General features: G+C 40.8%; 1 protein-coding gene across 2 annotated transcripts in view; it reads left to right on the forward strand.

The window, feature by feature from the left end:
- Positions 1 to 21,704, forward strand: part of SASH1 (SAM and SH3 domain containing 1) — a 310,621-nt gene that overhangs the window by 224,610 nt on the left and 64,307 nt on the right. For both annotated transcript variants that reach the window (XM_010587065.2, XM_003404407.4), the window contains exons 5-8: positions 76 to 116; positions 3,705 to 3,791; positions 6,339 to 6,451; positions 11,299 to 11,400. In XM_010587065.2, coding sequence (XP_010585367.2) covers positions 76 to 116; positions 3,705 to 3,791; positions 6,339 to 6,451; positions 11,299 to 11,400 — 343 coding nt within the window. The remainder of the gene's footprint in view (positions 1 to 75; positions 117 to 3,704; positions 3,792 to 6,338; positions 6,452 to 11,298; positions 11,401 to 21,704) is intronic.

Genomic DNA, 21,704 nt, shown 5'->3' on the forward strand with positions numbered 1-21,704 from the left:
TAGGAGGATTTTTCAGTTCTCCCATGAAGACATTGCTCTCTAGTAATCTGACCTTTTTTTCCCCTCCCTTTCTAGGAATCCTCTTCATAAATCAAACTCAGAAGACGGCTCTGTAGGTCAGTACCACTTTTCTTGGCTTAACGATTTAAATAATTATTTTCTTTTCATACTTTGTAGAAAACAAATACATGTAAATACAAAATTCACAAAGAATTCTTTCACCCAGCAATAAATACCGTTAAGATTTTTATGTACAACTTTCCTTTCTCTTTCTGTGTTTCTCTCTCTCTCCGTTTGGTATGTATGGTTATTTAAAAAAAAAAAAAAAAAAGCGTAATTGGGATCATACTCACTTTATAATTTTTTTCAATTGGATGTGTCATAAACATTTTCCCACGATTCAATAGTCTTTATAGTACAATTTCTAAGTTCGTGTATTATTCATCATATTGAATGTGCTATAATTTAATTAACAAATCTTGTTTGTTGGGCATTTAAGTTGTTTGTAATTTTTTTGCTGTCACTGACGAATGATGCTGCTGAAAAAATCCTCGTGTTTATCCCTCATCATGTCCTTAGGACAAATCCATAGATTTGAAATTTTTGAATCAAAATTTTAGATCAATTTGATTTGGGTCAATTAAAGCTTTCTACACTGTATGAGTCGGAACCGACTCAACAGCAGTGGGTTTTGGGGTTTATGGTGGTGCAGAAGCCCTGGGGACACAGTGGTTAAGAACTATGGCTGTAAACCCAAAGGTTGGCAGTTGGAATCCACCAACCACTGCTCCTTGGAGACCCTATGGGACAGTTCTACTCTGTCCTATAGGGTCGCTGTGAGTTGAAATCAACTCAACGGCAATGGGTGTTTTTTTTCAAGAAGTACATATATTTTTACATTTCTATAATTGACTGTTGATTTACTAACAGCTTTTCTTTTTTATTTTCCTTTATATATATTTTCTTTTTTTAATATTTTGTTGTTTTTGAGAATATACACAGCAAAACGTACCAAGTCAACAATATCTACATGTAAAATTCGGTGACGTTGACTACATTCTTCAAGTTGTGCAACCATTCTCACCCTCCTTTTCTAAGTTGCTCCTCCTCTATTAATATAAACTCACTGCCCCCTAAAGCTCCTATCTAATCTTTTGAGATGGTATTGTCACTTTGATCCTATTTAGATAGTTCTTAAAAGAGCATAATACTCAAGGCAAACATTTTTTACTAGTTAAACTAGACTATTATTTGTTTTTAAGAAGGCTTCAGGAAATATTTTTGGTTGAGAGTTTAAAGATTATCTCAGAGCAATAGTTTCTGGGGCCCATCTAGCCTCTATGGCTCCAGAAAGTTTGGAGTCCATGAGCATTTTAAATTCTGTTCTGCACTTTGCCCCTTTTGATCAGAATTCTTCTATAGAATCTTTGGTCGAAATATTAAGTAACAGTAGCTGGGCACCATCCAGGTCTGGTCTGATGGCAGAGGATGCAGTTATTCATGGAGGTAATTAGCCATACATTCCATATCTTACTCCTATTCCTGACTCCCCTACTTCCTCTAGTGCTCCAGGTGACTAAAGACCAATTGTTGTGCCTTGGATGTTTTTTTTTTTGGATAGCCATTTACAAGCTTTTAAGACCCCAGGCACTAGGCAACAAACTAGGAGGTAGAACAGAAGCACTAAACACATTATTAGACCAATTACCTGGGGATGTCCCATGAAACCATGACCCTAAACCTCCAAACCAAGGAACCAAATCCTATGAGGTTTTTGGTTGTAACTAAGTAGCCTCAGTTTCTACCTTTTTTTTTTTTTTTGTCATTGTTGTAAATGTAACTATCACATAACTTTTGCCAATTCAATTTTTTACAGGCGTACAACTTACTGACAGTTACTATAGCCGTCGGTTGTGCAGCCCTACCCTTAGTCAATGCAGTTTTTCTTTCACCATAATAACAGCTTTTCTGTTGGGCTTAGAGAGTAGATGGGAAACCTGGCAAGGTGATGGTGATTAGGAGTGCAGACACTCAAATCAGGCTATTTGGGCTTGAATCATGACTTTGTCAACTTAATAGTTAGAACCTTGGGCAAGTCACTTATCTCTCTAAGCCTCAGTTTTTTCGTCTACTAAATGGGAACAATAGTACCTCATATGTTCATTGTGAATATTAATTGAGATATGCCATTGAATAGCAAAGTGCCTATATACAGTAAGTGCTGAGTCAATGTTAGCTGTTACCATTTATTTTTAAGCTACATCTCCTTTTCAGAAACATCGAAAGGCAAAAGGGTGGGTGCAGTAGCTTACACTCAAAGAGATACATTATCATCTCAAACTGCTCCAGAGAAACGTTGAACTAGTTATCACTCTATTTCTGTTTTAACCATTGGTTGTTGGCATTAATTTAGGGCTTATTCCAAAGGCAGCAGGTGCCATCATGTTGGCCTTCAAGATTCTGAGACCATAAGAAGTCTCAGGTGACCCAGCTCTGGTTTCATTCCCATAGCTCTGGGGTTGTCAGAGCTTAAATGAGGGCATCCTGTTTTGACAAATGATACCCTCTCCAGCCAGGGAGCACCCTGGAAGGGGTGTCCACATGTCTGTTTCATGCAGTAGTGCTTGGCACCACCAGTCTAGACTATGGAAACCAACATGCATCTCTCCGCTCAGCCCTGTTTCCAGTGGTATCAAAGCAACCAGACACCACATGGTGACTCAGCCTCCTGCTTGATTGTGCCAAGTCGGCATCATGGTACATATAGCTGCTGCTTTTTATCTTTAAAGAATAGAGGACTGCTCTAGCCTTTCATTTTGCTTATTGCCTCCTTTTCCTTTGCTTTTTAAAAGGTATTACATATTGTTGATGACCAGACCCCTACCACATATTAAAAATGTCTGGTTACAACAGTGAATTTGTTTTCACTTGGAAGTTACCCAGGATAGTTTGAGAAGGAAGGCAGGGGTCAAAGGTGTGGGCCTGGGGGATAAGGACCTAGTTGGGGATGTTACAACAGGATGGCAATCTGTTTTTCTTGTAATTTTGCCCTGAACAAGTTGTAGGTAGGTCACCAGGTAGCCTGAATGTCAGAGAGATGGAAATCATGCTGCACCCATGCCATAGCTAGACCCATGCCAAGTGCACACCATGAAGGAACCGCCCAGGTAAACCCCACAAACCTGTGGAACCAGCTGTATTGGCCCGTTGACCAATGGGTTCACGGCATACCAACCATACTGTCATCTCATTAAATCTGGAGTCACAGAAATAAGCCAACGGTAGGTGAACAAAATAGGAGAAACAAAACAGAGTCAACTTCTTACAGTGTCCTATTTGGGTGTAGTTGAGATGAAATGTGGCTGAGACCCAAGGGGGAAAATACACCACAAAACAAAGTCGCATTAGGCCTACTAGTTAAACAAACATCAAAGCGAATGGAAGAATGTATGTTGTGTCTGCCTTTTTGATGTCTCTTTATTTCTCATCTTAACCCCACTCTACCATTTCTTGCTAGTAGGAAATTTGCATTTCTTTTAAATAACTTTTATAGGCGTTTCTCAGTCTTTCCCAAACCAAAAAAGAAAAACCGTCCTTTTTTGTGAAATCAAAGTATTCTTACTAGCTTTGAATTATAAGGAAGAGGCTACTTTTGTTATTAATGAATTTATTGCTTGTGCCTTTTCTTTTTTTTTTTTTTAAAGGAAAAGGAGATTGGAAGAAGAAAAATAAGTATTTCTGGCAGAACTTCCGAAAGAACCAGAGAGGAATAATGAGACAGACTTCAAAAGGTACAGTGACACAGCTGGCAGACAGTAGGGCCTTTTAGCTCTAAAATGTTAAGAAGCCTGTGCCACGAATCTGAACGGATGCTGCAAGTTAGAATAACTCATTACATGTGCCCGTAAAATGTTCGGCTTTTCTGAGATTCCTATCATTATTTTAAGACTGCCTCCCAGTTCTTTTTTATTTTAACCAAAGAAAACAAAATAGAAAGAGTTCTCCATCCCTCCTTTTCATAGAACCGACAGCAAAGACCAATCTTTTGTTTTCTCAGCCAAACCAACCTCAGGAAGATCTTCACTCTTACCATACCAAGATCTAACTGAAAGGAGTCCAGAAAGTTTAAGCATTTTGTTATTTGGGGTCCTCCTCCCATCCCACCACCACCTCTTGGGGCCCGTGAATCATCTGAACTTTTGATGGTCTTCTGTCACTGGGACAGTCACGGGGTTGTTGCCCCTGGAAACTCTCATGGTCCTGACATCATGGGAGATTGCCCAGGCTGCTTTGTAAAGGGTATTCTGCCCTCCCCTTGGCTGGGTCTTTTGTTGTTGTTTGTATAGTAAGTAAATACACCATCCCTTTGAGGCCCAGTTATATAATTTATGTTTCACTGGTATTCAGAGAAGCAGCCAAGCAAACCCACATCCCAATTCTAGACCAGCTGAATAAGGTTATCATTAGAGGAAAATTGTCAGTCCCTCGCTCATCAGTGGCATGACTTATTTTCCTTTACAAAACCTTACTGTTCTTCCCTGCTTGGAATGCGTCTCCAATTATTTAGACACATGGAAATGAGAGAAGTAGATTTGGACAGCAGACAGACCAGTTGTACACCTGGGTGCCTTGGCAACACACGCCGTGGTTATTTTTTTAGTTGTCCTGATTCAAGGGGGTTGTTCTTAAACATTCCCAGTTTTCCCTTTTCGTACAGGCCTGGGATCACTTGTGATTCAAAATAAACCTTGGATTCTAACAAAGTCTTATTTAGAAAGGAAGGGAGAGAAGAGCGAGCAGGAGGAAGTAAGGGAGAAAGGGAGGCAAGAGGAAGGCAATAATTTAGCAGCTCATGTGAATTTTTTATAAACCCAATTAATTCCCTCTCACCCCCTCCCAGGGGCAGGTTAACCAGTAAGCATACATCTTTGATGTGGTGAAAAACAGGTAAAATTGAGCACTACAGATAAGTAAACACAAGTAAGCCCATACGTACCTTGCTTATTGGGTAATCCTTCCCTAGACACAGAGGATCATAAATTCCAAGGTAGACCCTGACAGAAGTGTGCTGCTCTCAGTCTGCAGGCAGCCTCTTTACGCTGTCCCTATCCACCAAGGGCAGATTAAGACATAGCCGAGCATCCTAATGACATCGGAAGGTAGTAAAATATGTGTGAGAAAGACAAGGCTGAAGGAGAAGGATGAGGGCCTAGAATACGGGCATATTGCCAGTCTGTGTATTACAGGAAACTTTCCCTGACATATCCTTCCCCACACACTGACCGACCTAAGATGCAGTTGGCCAGCATGGCTCACATATATTAGAGGTGACGGCAATCTGTTTGCTTCGCAGGGAAGCACTTTAGAAGGAACCTCACAGGAGAATTCACGCTTCCTTGCAATTCTGGCTGCCTTCAGTTTCGAGTTGGAAACACATATCCCTCCCTAACAGTTTGGAAGCATATTATGATGGGAATACTTTCAGATACATACATGTATATCACCTTCTCTTTAACCTAACCATAGCGACCCTCTTTAGTGAACTCAAAATGCTTTATATCTGTGACTTTATTTATTCGCGTCATCCTCCAGGCAACAACTGCATAATGGCTTAGTAGGAGTCTGGGGGTTGACCAGACTATAGGTTTGTTTTGCACTTGACTGTGGCGTTCCCTTCCTCTGTTATGATAGAGGATTTCTTCCTACTCCCCTGCAAAAATGTCTTCTTCTCTTTCATGCGACAAATGGAAGGGCATAGAGAAGACTCAGCCTAAGGAATCTTGGAATGGTTGTCAGATTTAGTTGAGTTTTTACGTTAGATCTGTGGCCCCACCCCATAACTAGGAATTCCCTGTCAATATTCTTCTAAAATGCCTCCCCTAGATCCTCCATCACAAAAGCCCTGATTATTTGGAAGGATCTGTTTCTACTGTAGCATTTATGTCTTCTTGAAGCCTATTTCCCAAATTAGATGAGTTCATTGACTTCCTGTGGTTGCTGGGTGGCACAAATGGTTAAGTGTTGGGCTACTAACCAAAACGTTAGCGGTTCAAATGCACTGAGAGGGGCCTCTGAAGAAAGTCCTGACGGTTTGCTTCAGAAAGGTCATAGCCATGAAAACTCCATGAAGTGCTGTTACAATCAACCCAACAGCAACTAGTATTGGCTTCCTAAAGAGCAGCATTACTGCTACCCCGTTGCCCCATAGTAGCATACAGTGCAAGACGGTGCCCCCAAATAGCATCCTTCTCCAGCCCGTGATGATAGACTTCCAGAATCAGTGTTCTGTTTCATCTTACTCGTTTTTATTCTTATTACTCTTTGTCTTCCATCTCTAGGAGAAGATGTTGGTTATGTTGCAAGTGAGATAACAATGAGTGACGAGGAGCGGATTCAGCTCATGATGATGGTCAAAGAAAAGATGATCACCATTGAGGAGGCGCTTGCTAGGGTAAGCTTGCAAATACTTGGTTGGCATATGAGGCGACTTGACTCCTTTACATTTAAAAAGGTGTTGGGATTAGGAGCCGTGGTGGTGCAGTGGTTAAGCGCTCAGCTGCCATCTGAAAGGTCAGCTGTTTGAACCCACTGGCCGCCTACGAGAGAAAGATGTGGCAGTCTGTTTGCATCAATATTGACAGTATTTGAAACCCTGTGGGGCAGTTCTACTCTGTCTTATAGGGTCGTTATGAGTCAGAATTGACTCGATGGCAACGGGTACGGGTATGGTCAACTGATTTTCCGCAAGGGTGGTAAGTCCATTAAATGGGGAAGAAATAGTTTCTTCAAGACATGGTGCTGGGAAAATTGAATTTCCATATGCAGAAAAATAAAAATGTTGTGGAGCATCAAAAGCTATTAAAAAAAAACAAACCCGTTACCATATGTCTAGTGGATTCCGACTCATGGCTACCCTATAGTACAGAGTAGAACTGCCCCATAGGGTTTGCAAGGAGCAGCTGGTGGATTCAAACTGCCAACCTTTTGATTAGCAGCCAAGCTCTTATCCCCTGCACCACCAGGGCTTCCAAAATTATCAGATTTGATATTTATTCCATCCTATTTAGTTAATGGAAGCATCATGAGGTGAACTTACCATGTTAAACGAATGCAGCAAACGCAGATATTTTTGATCTGTGGCCCACATTAATGAGGAAAAAGCCCCTGTAACTGCCATTGCGAAATTCATAAGTGTTGTAAAAATATTGATAAGAATGTAATAAATTACACAAAATAGTAAATGAAAATCAAAGAAAATTAAATATGTTATACACCTTATAAATATCAGTTTTATAAGACGCATCGCAAACCTAATTTTGAATAATAACTCAAAGGTTAAATGTTAGTTATACCTTAAAATTTTACTTCTAAGTAGATATGAATTACCATCTATTGTGTCATTTTGCTCGTTTGTTTTTTTGCTCTGAATTGGGCACTAAAAGAAGCCAGATTAGCCTTTAAGACCCTGAGGTAGCATTTATGGTAGGGAAAGAGCAATTTAATTAAGAGATTTCCTGGTTTGTGGTTGATGGATTCACCCTTGGAAGTTCACTGTGAACGCTTGGTTCAGCACTGTGTAGTCAAGGCTAAGTTAGGTGTGTCTTGAAACTAACGAAAGCTTTCAAATCGCTGAAAGCAGAATCGTTGAATTAATCATAACTTTACCGTAAAGCAGAACCTTGAAGGTCTAAAACCTTGAGACAGTGACAAGCAAACTCGATTGATTGGTATACCTGACTCTAAACCTCAGTAGTTTTAAAAAAATTAAAAAAAAAAAGCAATTTGTGGCTGAGTCACTGTTGCACTGCAAAATAAAAAAGCAGTGATGTTGTTTGTCATGAACTTGACTGCCCTTTTGGCACTGTGACCTTTTCTTAATGCCAGGTGGCTTAGGTCAGCTAGGTTCCCTAGAGGCAGAGCCTGAGACGGGGATTTTTGTGCAAGTGATTTACTGAAGGATGGCTCTCCAGAGAAACCACTGAGTGAGGGGGTGCAGCAGGAGAAGGCAGAGGAAGGAGCCGGACAGATGTGTGGGATCAGAGAAGTCTAGCCACAGCCTGATCCCACAGGGAATGGGGAACTCTGGAGGCTGAATTGCATTGCAGGGTTTGTCCTGCTGGAGTGGAGGAAGCTAAAAGCTGATTGGGGAGGGGGAGAAGCCTGGGAAGGCAGTGCCTGTGAGCCACGGGCAGTGGCATAGATGTGAGCCCACACCTGCAGTGGGCGGTGAGGGGGTGGGGGTAGGTGGGCAGGTGAACAGCTTCTGAAGGGGTCTGGGCATCTGGTACACCAGAGTCCAGATTATGAACTGGGAACCTGTGAGTATTATTGAATCATTGCCTTGTAGCAGCTATTCTGCATCAATCACAGAGATCTAGACACATTAAGAGGCTTGTGGAGAGCATCCATAGGAGGGCAACAAAGTGATTGAGGGCATTTTTAATAGGTCCCCTGAGGAGACGTTGGAAAGGATTTATTTCAGAGAAGTGGAAACGAGCTGAATCACTGTCTTCAAGTATATGAAAGGTTATTAAACAGGATGTACTGAAGAGTGTTTTGTTTTGTTTTAATCTCTACTGAGCACAGAATAGACGGAAATAAATGAAAATTGCAGCTGGAGGGGATTTAGATTAGGCAGACCATACATGTTCTTTACAGTAAGCACTAGTAGAAACCGGAACATTCTAGAATCTCTTTCTCTAGCAGTCTTTATGATAGGATAAGCGTTTATCTGCTAAGAATGGCCATTCCTCTGAGAATAATGTCATGGACTTCAACTAGGAGAAAACTAGGAGACCAGGGAAAACAGGATGAGAGGAGAGTATTCCTCCTGAGATATCCAGACTCACACATATGCACACAGATACTTTAAAATGTCATTATTTTGGTACTTCTGGAATTAAACTAATCCTCTGTAAGCTTGTTTTAAAATCAATCAATTCTCAAATGGAAATCAGAAATTGCCAATTCTTCATGAGACAATAATTAAAGCAAAACTTCTTTGGACCAAAGTGGAAAATAAAAATGTAGTTATATACATACTAACCAATTTGGTATTTCCCTGTGAAAGGCACTTTTAGAAAATTTTAGAGATCCTGTTTGGTAACTTCAAAAACACATAGCATTTTGAAATTAGGATCATTAAAAAAGAGTAGTTACTAAGTGGCAAAATTTGAGTCTATATCAGAAGAAGCACATGTCCTTTTAGGACCCAAAGGAGATGATGGAGACAGACAGAGAGCAGAAGAAAAACATTAAGTCTGTTTATGATTGTATCTAGTTTCCTTAAAGAGGAAGTTTCATTAGCGACTTTTAGGAGTTGGGGCTAAGGGAGTAGATAACTGGAGAAGACAAATGATAATCCCATAATCCAACTGGCAGTGATTCCCTATCATACAGGGAGAATGTAGCATCTCAAAAGCCAATATGTTCAAAAGCAAAGAGCATTCTAGTACGTAACATAAATATACTGTAAAGATTAGGACAGCATTAGTGCCCCTAACGTATTAGTAACGTATAAGGAAAACCGAAGAAGAACTGGTGCCTTTGAATTATGGTGTTTGGGAAGAATATTGAATATACTATGTGCTGGCGGAAGAAAGAACAAGTCTGTCTTGGAGGAAGTACAGCCAGAACGCTCCTTAGAAGCAAGGATGGCAAGACTTCGTCTCATGTACTTTGGACCATTCCCTGGAGAAAGGCATTATGCTTGGAATAGTAGAGGGCCAGTGAAAAAGAGGAAGACTCTCACAAAGTGGGTTGACACAGTGGCTGCAAACAATGGACTCAAAACATAGCAACAATTGTGTGGATGGTGCAGGACTAGGCAGTGTTTTTATTCTGCTGTACACAGGGTCACTATGAGTCGACATGGACTCAACAGCACCTAACGACAACAGCGTATTAGAAAGACTAAAATGATATTCATCTTTTACATCTTTTATATCTTGATAGCAAAAGTTCAAACACCTGGAGCTTGTGTTAACTTTGATCTCTCATGTGTCTGAAACTACAAGGTGAACCTAATAATGCTATAATAATAACTGTATTGTATAAACTGAGTGTGCCAAGAGCTTTGCGACATTCTCTTATTTAATTTTGATAACAGTTCTGCATGATAGATTTTATTATCATCCCTATTTTCCAAGCAGAGAAACTGAGGCACAGAGGAGTTAAGTAATTTGCCCAAGGTCTCTGAGCCGGAAAGCTCTTAATTGTTAATAGTGTCTGCTACTCCTGGCCATCTCCTGTCATACGTATGTATAGAAAAGAAAAGAATTTCTTGGGTCGAAACAACAGGAAAATGGCTTTTTCCTGGAGGGATAATTGCAGGAATGATTGTTTTGCCTCAGCCCCCGGAGCTCTAGTGGCCGAGGACGGTCCTGATCCCACCATGTGAGCTATCAATTTAGTCTCTGTTTTTTAGTTACTTGGGTTCATGGAACATGATTTGTTCAATGCTCTATCTAAATTCATATATAGAAGCTGCTTTGTAATAATTTTAATGCAGTGACGTCTTACTGTTATTAAGTCATGGAGTTAACTTTCTGCACATTTAGCGAAAGCACACATAGAGCATCTCACGCTTGCCATTCTGAACCACCCTTCAGCGATTTCTACTAAATTAAATTTGCTAACTTTTCTATATCATTTCATTTACTTTCCTATGTTTTTCAAAAACTAGAACCTAGTATCTAAATCGAAACTTAAATGTCTCTGAAGATATTGTAGATGTCTTGTTATCTTCCTCCCCATCCTCAAGGGTTCCCAGTAAACCCCCGTCACATTCATTAGGCAATAACATCGAACTGGTAAACTTCAAGCAGTTTTGAACAAGAAAAGCATGTGATTTCAAAAAATAAGTTCCAAGTTTCCATCTTGGCTTTACTGAGATTCCTGTAGTCCGCCATATTGTATCTTCCTAAAGTGGAGTGTGTGTTTGTGACTCACACACGGGAGAGGTAATTCATAGGCCAAACTACAGATATTTTCTGTTTTCGAACTTACAATTGAACTGAGAAAGATGATTTTTGATGCTGGAGGTCAGATAATAACAGGGAAGGGGAAGGACTCAAGGGCATTTTAGAACACAGAATACAAAGAGCTTTGTGTCTGTTGGTTTGATTTAGATTAAAACCCACAGGGAAGGGAATGTATCTTCCTTGCAGTTTTGGAAACCCCCTCTGGCCAACACGTAGTCACCCACAGTGGCATGAAGAAGGTGTCCAAAGCTCTGTATCTGCACTCGATAGACAATGCTTGGCCATTGCCTCCATTTCAAGTGCCCTCTCATTGCAGCTCAAGGAGTACGAGGCCCAGCACAGGCAGTCAGCTGCGTTGGACCCTGCCGACTGGCCAGATGGTTCGTACCCCTCATTTGACGGCTCATCAAACTGCAACGTAAGTTGGCCATCTCTTTGAGTGTCATACCCACCGCTGTTAATGAGTGGCAGCCTACAATGGTTTTGGCCTTTAGAATTCTTTTCACCTATAATTGTGTTTATTTCATGTGGTGACCTGTTATAAAACCCCTTACTTAGTCATACAAGGAGCCCATTTGTGCCTTCCTAAAACCCTGTGGGGAGCTCTGATGGAGTTAAAGCCTTCAGCTGCTAATGGAAAGTTTGGCCTTCGTACCCACCAGCCATTCTGTGGATAAAGATGTGGCAGCCTGCTCCTGTAAAGATTACAGCCTTGGAAACTTTATGGGACAGTTCTTCTCTGTCCTGTATGGTTGATATGAGTCAGAATTGGCTCGATGGCAGTGAGTTTGGTTTTGGTTTAAAACCCTACGGAGCAGTTCGACTTTGTAACACATGGAGTTGCTATGAGTCAGAATTAAATTGATGACAGCAGGTTGATGGCAACTTTCTTTCTACAAATATCTATTTGCTGGGCACTTTGTTAGCGGCCCTGGTGGTGCAGTCGTTAGGGGCTGAGCTGCTAACAGAAGGATCTGTGGTTTGAACCCACCAGTGGTTCTGTGGGAGAAAAGACCTGGCCATCTGCCCCCGTAAAGATAACAGCCCAGGAAATCCTATGGGGCAGGTCTCTCCTGTCATATGGGGTCACTATGAGTCAGAATCAGCTGGAGAGCACTCAGCAACAACAACAATGACTAATGACATTGAGGATGCTGTTTTAATGTGAAATAGTGCTTTTCAAACTAAGAATTCCAAATACACATTTCATGGTGCCACGATCTAACTGTGTGGACCAGGAAGGAGGGAGAACCCTTTTTCATCTATTATGTAGCAGTTTCGTTGGTTTATTAGATTATTTTCCTTAAAATTTGGAAGCAGCCCTAACTCCCTGTCTTTGGCCTCTTGTCTCCTCCCATCCACACCCCATCCAAGCCACAAGCCATCTTTTTAAAACATGCATCTTTTCTCACAATCATGTTAAAGCTCTGTGTCTTTCAAGGTGAAGTCCAACTGCCACTTCCTTGACCGCAAGTGTAGTTTATTGCTTTCTATTCCTTTTGTTTTTCCAGCTGTGGTGAACACACACACACACACACACACACACACACACACACACACGACAAAACATTTGCCATTTCAACATTTTTGTGTATACAATTCAGCGACATTATGTCATCATGTTTTGCAACCATCACCACTATCCATTTCCAAATTTTTTATCACCATTAACAGAAGCTGCTTTCTATTCTTCACTTTTGTTCACCAGCTTTATACATCAAGCCTAACAGCTATCCTCGACTATTAGAATTAATAGTATATGTGTTGGTCTCCTTGAAAATCACGAGTTCCCTGAGCAAGAAAAGAATGCTGAATTATCATGTGTCTCCAGTGAGAGTCCAGATCATGTAGTGTGTTTGAGAAATGTTTAATGAACAAAGTTGTATTGGGATTTTTGTCCTTCCTGGCTTCTTTAAGAGTGTGTTTTATGTCTTGTAATCACAGACTCAGTCTCTAACTTTCTCTGCATCTCAGCAACAATGGTGGTTTAGCAGAAGTAAATATAGCCCTCCTACTACCTTCTTGTCCTTGTTTTCCTGAAAGAAGCACCATGTTTCCATTGCAGCTAAAGCCAAAGGATTATTAACTTGAAAGCCCTGCCTGGTTTGCTTTTGTGTAAAGGAGACTGAGACGTTACCATTTATAATAATCAACGTGCTCTATGCTAGCCAGCAGTGAGCCCTGGGACTATGAGGTAATCAAAAGAACCATGTCTATGACTTTCAATGGGCCTTTTAAGTTTCTTATCCCCAAGTCTTAAAGACCAACATAATATAAATGTAAATCCTGAACCTAAAGTATCATGAAGAATAAGTACAGTAACTCAGGGCTGATGTAATTCAAACCCAAGTCAGGGGGAAAAACAAAGGCCCAGTTGTCCATAGTGGGGCCTTTAGTATCAGACTGTGTACTCTCCTGATTAATAGCATCTGAGTCAAGAGAGAGGTTACGAGACTTTGTCCATTAAGAGAAACAGAACTGTAGTTAAACCTCACACACTTGGACTGTAAGAAAAAAAGCTTGTTTCACTTAGAAGCAAGTTAAGACAAATTGAGTACTATTGCATTTTGAACAAACCACCATGAAAACATGATTAAATATTGGTTTGTTGGATCTTTTCCTGAGGATAAATCAAAACCCATCACCACATGTAAGTTGTCAGAATGACATGGGTACATCTTAAGTGTTAGACATGACGTCCCTTTATTATTACTGTTGTTGTTTTATGGTGGTAGATATACATATATATAAAACATCTGCCAATTCAACATTTCTTACATGTACTATTTGGGGACATTGATTGCGTTCATCGTGTTGTCCAAACCAACCACTCACCCCAGTCTGTTTCCAAATTATTCTACCACCATTAACAGAAATTCAGTGTCACGTAAGCAAAGACTCCCTTTTTCTCCCTCCCTCCCACCCTTGGTAACCACTAATAATCTTTGTTCTTTATAGATGTTCCTATTTCATGTAAGTGGGATCGTACAGTACTTGTCCTTTTGTGTCTGACTTATTTCGCTCAGCATAATGTTTCCGAGGGTCATCCATGTAGTGTCATGTATCAGGACTTCATTTCTCTTTATGACTAAGTAATATTCCGCTGTATGTATATAGCACATTTTGTTCATCCATTTATCTGTTAATGGACACTCGGGTTGTTTCCACATTTTGGCAGTTGTGAACAGTGCTGCAGTGGACATTGGTGTACAAGGATGTAATCTTTTTAGCATTTCTTTGTTCCTTTAGGAGACATTTGTGGAGGACTTGCTATGTAGCACTAGATGCTCAGGTTGCAAAGGTGAAGGAGGAAGAGGGACAGGCCCTGCCCAGGTGGAGTTAGTGCTTTAATGAAAACCCGCTGCCATCGAGTTGATTCCGACTCAAAGTGACCCTATAGGACAGAGTAGAACTGTCCCATAGGATTTCCAAGACTGCAGTTTTTACAGGAACAGACTGCCACGTCTTTCTCCTGCAGAGAGGCTGATGGGTTCGAACCACTGACCTTTTGGTTAGCAGCCAGGTTCTTGACCACTACGCCACCATGATTCCTTAACACTTTAATGCAGAAGTTAAAATCAGAGTAGTTTTATACACATTCGCCCACACATACACATACGCATAGCCTTGACTGCTATGTACACATTTACATTACTAACTTCGTAGCAAACTATTTCCCCATAGATGGCTAAGAAAGAAATTCATCCTGTCCTGGTTGGATGAAGGGCCAGGAATAGATGTGCTCACTGTGCTTACAGCACAATCTACCAGAAGCTCCGAAGAGTGACTTCTCTGTTTGCTGAGAGCTGTAGGTGAAGACAGGCTATTCAGCAATGGGGAGAGTTGTCTGAAGCAGTATTATTATCTACACCCACTTCTGGACATGCTATTGAATACTACAACCGACCACCATTGTCACTAAAGTTTGCTTGAACTTGATTGTAATCCTAACGCATATGAAACTTGTTACCCCGACTTTAGCCCATCTTTGTATTTTTGTGGAATTCCTGGGTGATGCAAACAGCTAACAAGAGGTTGGGGGTTTGAGTCCACCTGGAGGCATCTTAGAAGAAAGAGGTGGCTATCTGCTTCCCAAATATCAGCCATCAAATACCCAATCAAGCACAGTTCTACTCTGACACACATGGGGCTGCCATGAATTGGAATTGACAACAACTGGTTTTTGTGTTTGTATGAAGACTCAGCAAGAAACCCTATCCAAAATATGTCTTCTCATTATTCTAGATTTGCATTCAAAGTAGAGCAATTAATTTCAGATAATTCCTAATGTATCCTACTTCAGCTGCCAAGGGTTAGGTGCTTTAATTATCTTTTGTGCGAGGGCCAGAATGTTTCAATTTTCCATCTATTCCTTTCTATAAAAAAACCGAGATGTAAATAGCTCACTGGCTCTACTCGAGAATGCCCAGGCCGTAAAAGTCTCAGGGATCATAAGGCCTTTGTCACCAGACCTCAGTGCCTATATTGATGGTGGTCATGCTTCAGGATTTCATTTGCATTGACTTTATAGACTTCCCCACCCCCATAACTCACATGAGATAATTGCATGTTGCCTAACCATAAATCCATACTCACATTCCTGGTTTGCAAGAGTGTTAAGAACTAAAGATAGTTACCGGGGGAAGTGAAAAATAGCTTTCTCTTTGCCAGAGGAGAATCTGTTGTCTGCTGTTTTTCATTAATAATAAACTTCTGTTGTGAGTGTTGCAGTTTTAAAAAGGATTTTTGGTTGAGCCCATAACTTGATTCCTTGTTAAATATCTGAACATTATATTAATATTGTTCATCTGAAGTTTATTTGGATGATTTTTTTTTTTTTTTTTCATTTGCCTCCTACAGGGAGAGTGCTGTAAGAGTTGTCATTTTTAGGTTTGCAACTTTGTGCCTTGGGGTCCAGTTTACCTTTGAGTTAGGAAAAACGTTTAAAGAAATCACGCTGTCAGGCTTACTGGACTTTTTAGAAATAGTTTTTACTTAAGACACAGCTCCTAGGAAATCTTAGTTTTTATGTTTTTACCAAACTGGTAGGTAAGAGGTGGTGATCTGTGTCTGCTGCCTGGATATTAGTGAAAATGTCTGCACCGAAAAATCCTTCTAAAAATGTCAAACTGCTAGTCATTAATTATCACGCTGTTTCAATTATGTTAGATGTATATAATTCATAAAGAGAAATTCAAGCAATAACAACAACCCATCAGAGGCCATCACAAACATCGATTTTGGTACCTCTCAGTTGCTTCATTGCATAAAAAGTGTGTTCCAGAAAAAGTTGGAATTGTGTTTCTGTATCTGGAGCTCCTTATGAGCTTGAAGTAACTGTGGTGAAATATTTTGCGGAGTGAGTTATTTTGTAAAGGAGGTCAGCGTTTCATAATTGATCCCTTTTACACTTGGGAAATATCTGTGGAAAGAATGTTCTAATGTTATAACTGCAGTGTTGTCATCATACCTTACATCCTTACCTCCATGGCCGCTTCTCCTCACAGCCTTTCATTCCAGCTATAGATGTATCTTTCTCACTGACCCTGTTTGAGGTACAGGAGAGCTGTGTGGTTGAACTGTGTTCAAAACTTTGTGTCACAGAGAGAACACAATGTGGTCACCGCTTTCTTTCTTTTTTCTTTTTTTACAAAATGCTATTTATATATTTCCTTGATTGAGGACCTTCAAGGTCTGAACCAAAATATCCCCGTATTATAAGAGGCGTGGGTGGCATGACATAAGTCTGTTAGATCTTTTTCGAGGCTTTCTAAAATTATAAGCTGTGAACATCTCCCTCTTCAGCAGATAGGTTTTACTTAGGCTTTTCACCTGCCTCAATAACTTAGGCAATAACACCTGCTTGATGTTGTCTTCAAGCCAGAGGGTTCAGGCTTGATGTTTTGGAAGGAGAGGTTGCCACATCCTTAGCCTAAAGTAGACCTTTATAAAAGGTAATTAGCAATTCTGGTCTGTACTCAAAGCCAGGAGGGTATCCCAGAAGGTCGCTTTTCAGTGGTTCTTGTGGCAGGTGGCTTCGTTTCTATTATGGCAAAAGAAAAGGCTGAAGAGTTAATCACTTCACAGGGACTGTGGTGGCTGAACCCAGCACGTGCTCAGAGGGGCTCTGGGCAGCTTGTGCTCTGGCTAACTTAGGGAGCAGTGTGGCAGTGTGCCTGTGCTTGGCCAAGGGGCACCTGTCCTTCCAGTAGTGCACTAGTATGGTATTCTAGATTGAAGCAGCATCATTAAAAAATGGGCTTAATGTGTTTATGTGTGTGGGTATGTATATATATGCATCCCCCTCGCATCCGCCTGTCAGTTTGTTGTACTGTGGGCACTTGTGTGTTGCTGTGATGCTGGAAGCTATGCCACCAGTACTCAAATACCAGCAGGGTCACCCATGGCAAATAGGTTTCAGCTAAGCTTCCAGACTTAGACAGTCTAAGAAGAAGGACCTGGCAGTCTCTTTCTGAAAACAATTAGCCAGTGAAAACCTTATGAATAGCAGCAACGCATTGTCTGGTATAGTGCTGGAAAATGAGCCCCTCAGGTTGGAAGGCACTCAAAATACAACTGGGAAAGAGCTGCCTCCTCAAAGTAGAGTCAGCCTTAATGAAGTGAATAGAGTCAAGCTGTCAGGACCTTCATGTGCTGATGTGACATGACTCAAAATGAGAAGACATAGCTGCAAACATCCATTAATAATTGCTGCCTGTAATGTGTAAAGTATGAATCTAGGAAAATTGGAAAGCATCAAAAATGAAATGGAATCCACAAATATCGATATCCTAGGCATTAATGAGCTGAAGTGGACTGGTATTGGTCATTTTGAATCAGACAGTCATATGGTCTACTATGCCAGGAGAGACAACTTGAAGAGGAATGGCTTTGCATTCATCAACAAAAAGAACATTTCAAGATCTATCCTAAAGTGCAACACTGTTGGTGATAGGATAATATTCAAATAGTTATTCAAATTTACACAGCAACCCCTAAGGCCAAAGATGAAGAAATTGAAGATTTTTACCAACTTCTGCAGTCTGAAATTGATCAAACATGCAATCAGGATGCACTGATAATTACTGGTGATTGGAATGCAGAAGTTGGGAACGAAGAAGAATAGGTAGGTAGTTGGAAAATATGACCTTGGTGATAGAAATGATGCCGGAGATGGAGCAATTGAATTTTGCAAGACCAATGACTTCACCGCAAATACGTTTTTTCACCAAAGTAAATGGCAACTATACATATGGACCTTGCCAGATAGGATACACAGGAATCAAATCCACTACACCTGTGGAAAGAAATGATGGAAAAGCTCAATATCATCAGTTAGAACAAGGCCAGAGGCCAACTGAAGATCAGACCATCAGTTACTCGTATGCAAGTTCAAAATGAAACTGAAAAAAATTAGAGGAAGTCCATGAGAGCTAAAGTACGACCTTGAGTATATCCCACCTGAATTTAGAGACCATCTCAAGAATAGATTTACTGCATTGAACACTAATGACCGAAAAGTAGGTGAGTTGTGGAATGACATCAAGGACATCATACATGAAGAAGAAGACAGCTATCTGGCCAACCAACAGGAAGATATCCATAATTATGCCTATTCCCGAGAAAGGTGATCCAACCGAATGGGGAAGTTATCGAACAGTATCATTAATATCACATGCAAGCAGAATTTTGCTGAAGATCATTCAAAAGTGGCTGCAGCAATATATCAACAGGGGACTGCCAGAACAAGCAAGATTCAGAAGAGGACATGGAACCAGGGATATCATTGCTGATGTCAGATGGATCCTGGCTGAAAGCAGAGAATACCAGAAAGATGTTTACCTGTGTTTTATTGACTATACTAAGGCATTTGACTGTGTGGATCATAACAAATTATGGATAACATTACAGAGAATGGAAATTCCAGAACAGTTAATTGTGCTCATGAGGAATCTGTACATGGTTCAAACAGAACAAGGGAATGCCGCATAGTTTAAAGTCAGGAAAAATGTGTCAGGGTTGTATCCTTTGACCATATCTATTCAATCTGTATGCTAAGCAAATAATCAGAGAAGCTGGACTATATGAAGAAAAATGGAGCATCAGGATTGGAGGAGGACTCATCAACAACCTGCATTATGCAGATGACACAACTTTGCTTGCTGAAAAGTGAAGAGGACTTGAAGGATTTACGGATGAAGATCAAAGACTACAGCCTTCAGTATGGATTACACCTCAACACAAAGAAAACAAAAATCCTCACAACTGGACCAATGAGCAGCATCATGATGAATAGAGAAAAGACTGAGGTTGTCAAGGATTTCATTTTACTTGGATTCACAATCAATACCCATGGAAGCAGCAGTCAAGAAATCAAAGGAGGCGTTGCATTGGGCAACTCTCCTGCAAAAGACCTCTTTAATGTGCTGAAAAGCAAAATGTCACCTGGAGGACTATGGCGTGCCTGACCCAGGCTATGGTATTTTCAGTAGCCTCGTATGCATGCGAAAGCTAGACAGTGAATAAGGAGGACTGAAGAAGAATTGATGCCTTTGAATTCTGGTGTTGGCGAAAAATATTGGACATACCATGAACTGCCAAAAGAATGAGCAAATCTGTCCTTGAAGAACTACAACCAAGAATGCTTCTTAGTTAGAAGCAAGGATTGCGAGTCTACGTCTTACATACTTTGGACATAATGTCAGGAGGGATCAGTCCCTGGAGAAGGGCATCATACTTGGTAAAATAGAGGGTCAGCAAAAAAGAGAAAGACCCTTAATGAGATGGATTAACACGGTGGCTGCAACAGTGGGCTCAAGCATAGCAACAATTGTGAGGATCGTGTAGGACCGGGTAGTGTTTTGTTTTGTTGTACATAGCGTCACTATGAGTTGAAATTGACTTGATGGCACCTAACAACAACATATACTTGCATGTATGTATTTTGTTTGTTTTAATGCACTTTAGTTTTTTTAGAGCAGTTTTAAATTAACAGAAAAATTCTACAGAAAGTCCAGAAGCCTCTGCCCAAGCATGGACATTAGAGGGGATTCGTTAAGCACACGGACATGAGTCAGATGTTGGGTTCAGATCCCAGCTCCTCCACCTGTTATCTTTGCACCTGTAGGCAAGTTACCTAATCTGTTTGTACCTCAGTTTCCCCATCTGGAAAAGGGAGACAATAATATCTATCCCATAAGGATGTGGCAAGGATTAAATGTCATAAAATAAGTACTGAATGTATGTTACCTTCTATAACTTTTTGTGAAGATTTTCTGCCCTTTTCATAAATTGTTATTCTTAAAATACTTGTACGTACCATTAAGCTTGCTGAAAGGGAAGAGGACTTGAAGCACTCACTAATGAAGATCGAGGACCACAGCCTTCAGTAGGGATTACACCTCAACATAAAGAAAACAAAAATCCTCACAACTGGACCAATGAGCAACATCATGATAAACGGAGAAAAGATTAAAGTTGTCAAGGGTTTCATTTTACTTGGATCCACAATCAACAGCCATGGAAGGAGCAGTCAAGAAATCAAAAGACGCATTGCATTGGGTAACTCTGCTGCAAAGGACCTCTTTAAAGTGTTGAAGAGCAAAAAAGTCACCTTGAAGACTAAGGTGTGCCTGACCCAAGCCATGGTATTTTCAATCGCATCGTATGCATATGAAAGCTGGACAATGAATAAGGAAGACTGAAGAAGAATTGATGCCTTTGAATTGTGGTGTTGGCAAAGAATATTGAATATACCATGGATTGCCAAAAGAATGAACAAATCTGTCTTAGAAGAAGTACAACCAGAATGCTCCTTAGAAGCAAGGATGGCGAGACTGTGTCTTACATACTTTGGACATGTTGTCAGGAGGGATGAGTCCCTGGAGAAGGACATCATGCTTGGCAGAGTACAGGGTCAGCGGAAAAGAGGAAGACCCTCAATGAGGTGGATTGACAGAGTGGCTGCAACAATGAGCTCAAGCATAACAACGATGGTAAGGATGGCTCAGGACCGGGCAGTGTTTCGTTCTGTTGTACATAGGGTTGCTATGAGTTGGAACCGACTCAACAGCACCTAACAACAACAACAACATGTACGGTTAATATGTAAGCAGTGCTTACATTTTTGTATCACAGCAGATAGTCTAGAGTTGTCAGATCGAGCTTGATGGAAGTAGTGCCTGTTTGCTTGGTTATGCTTTTACCACGCACATTGCTTATTTTCTGTTTCAGAAGGTGTCATTATGTAAGTGGGTTTAGGTGAGGACTCGGTATGATTTCAATAGGCGGTGGGTGTTAGAAGTCCTGTTTGCAAAGAATAAGCAGTTAATTATACTGAAGTTTTGTAGGGCCCTCCAGTGTTAATGAGGTGGCCTCACTGAGTGTGTGGGTGTGGGCTTCCATGCCTCTCATGTGGGAGTACACTCTTGTGACAGGCCCAGAAATAACAGTCATGTGGAACTAGCCAGGTACCTCTGTCTTCCCTGGTTTGTACAGTTACAGGGAGTTGAGGGTGCTGCCTGTAGACCCTTCTCAACATACCAGGGGCCCTTGAACAAAGGTTGATAATGGCAAAATATCCAGGTACTACATAATCTGAGGAAACCCTGATGGCATACTGACTAACTGCTATTGCTGCTGACCAAAACGTCAGCAGCTTGAATCTACCAGGTACTCCTTGGAAACTCTTTGGGGCAGTTCTCCTCTGCCCTGTAGGGTCAC

This window comes from Loxodonta africana, chromosome 1, assembly GCF_030014295.1.
Source record: "Loxodonta africana isolate mLoxAfr1 chromosome 1, mLoxAfr1.hap2, whole genome shotgun sequence".
NCBI lineage: Eukaryota > Metazoa > Chordata > Mammalia > Proboscidea > Elephantidae > Loxodonta > Loxodonta africana.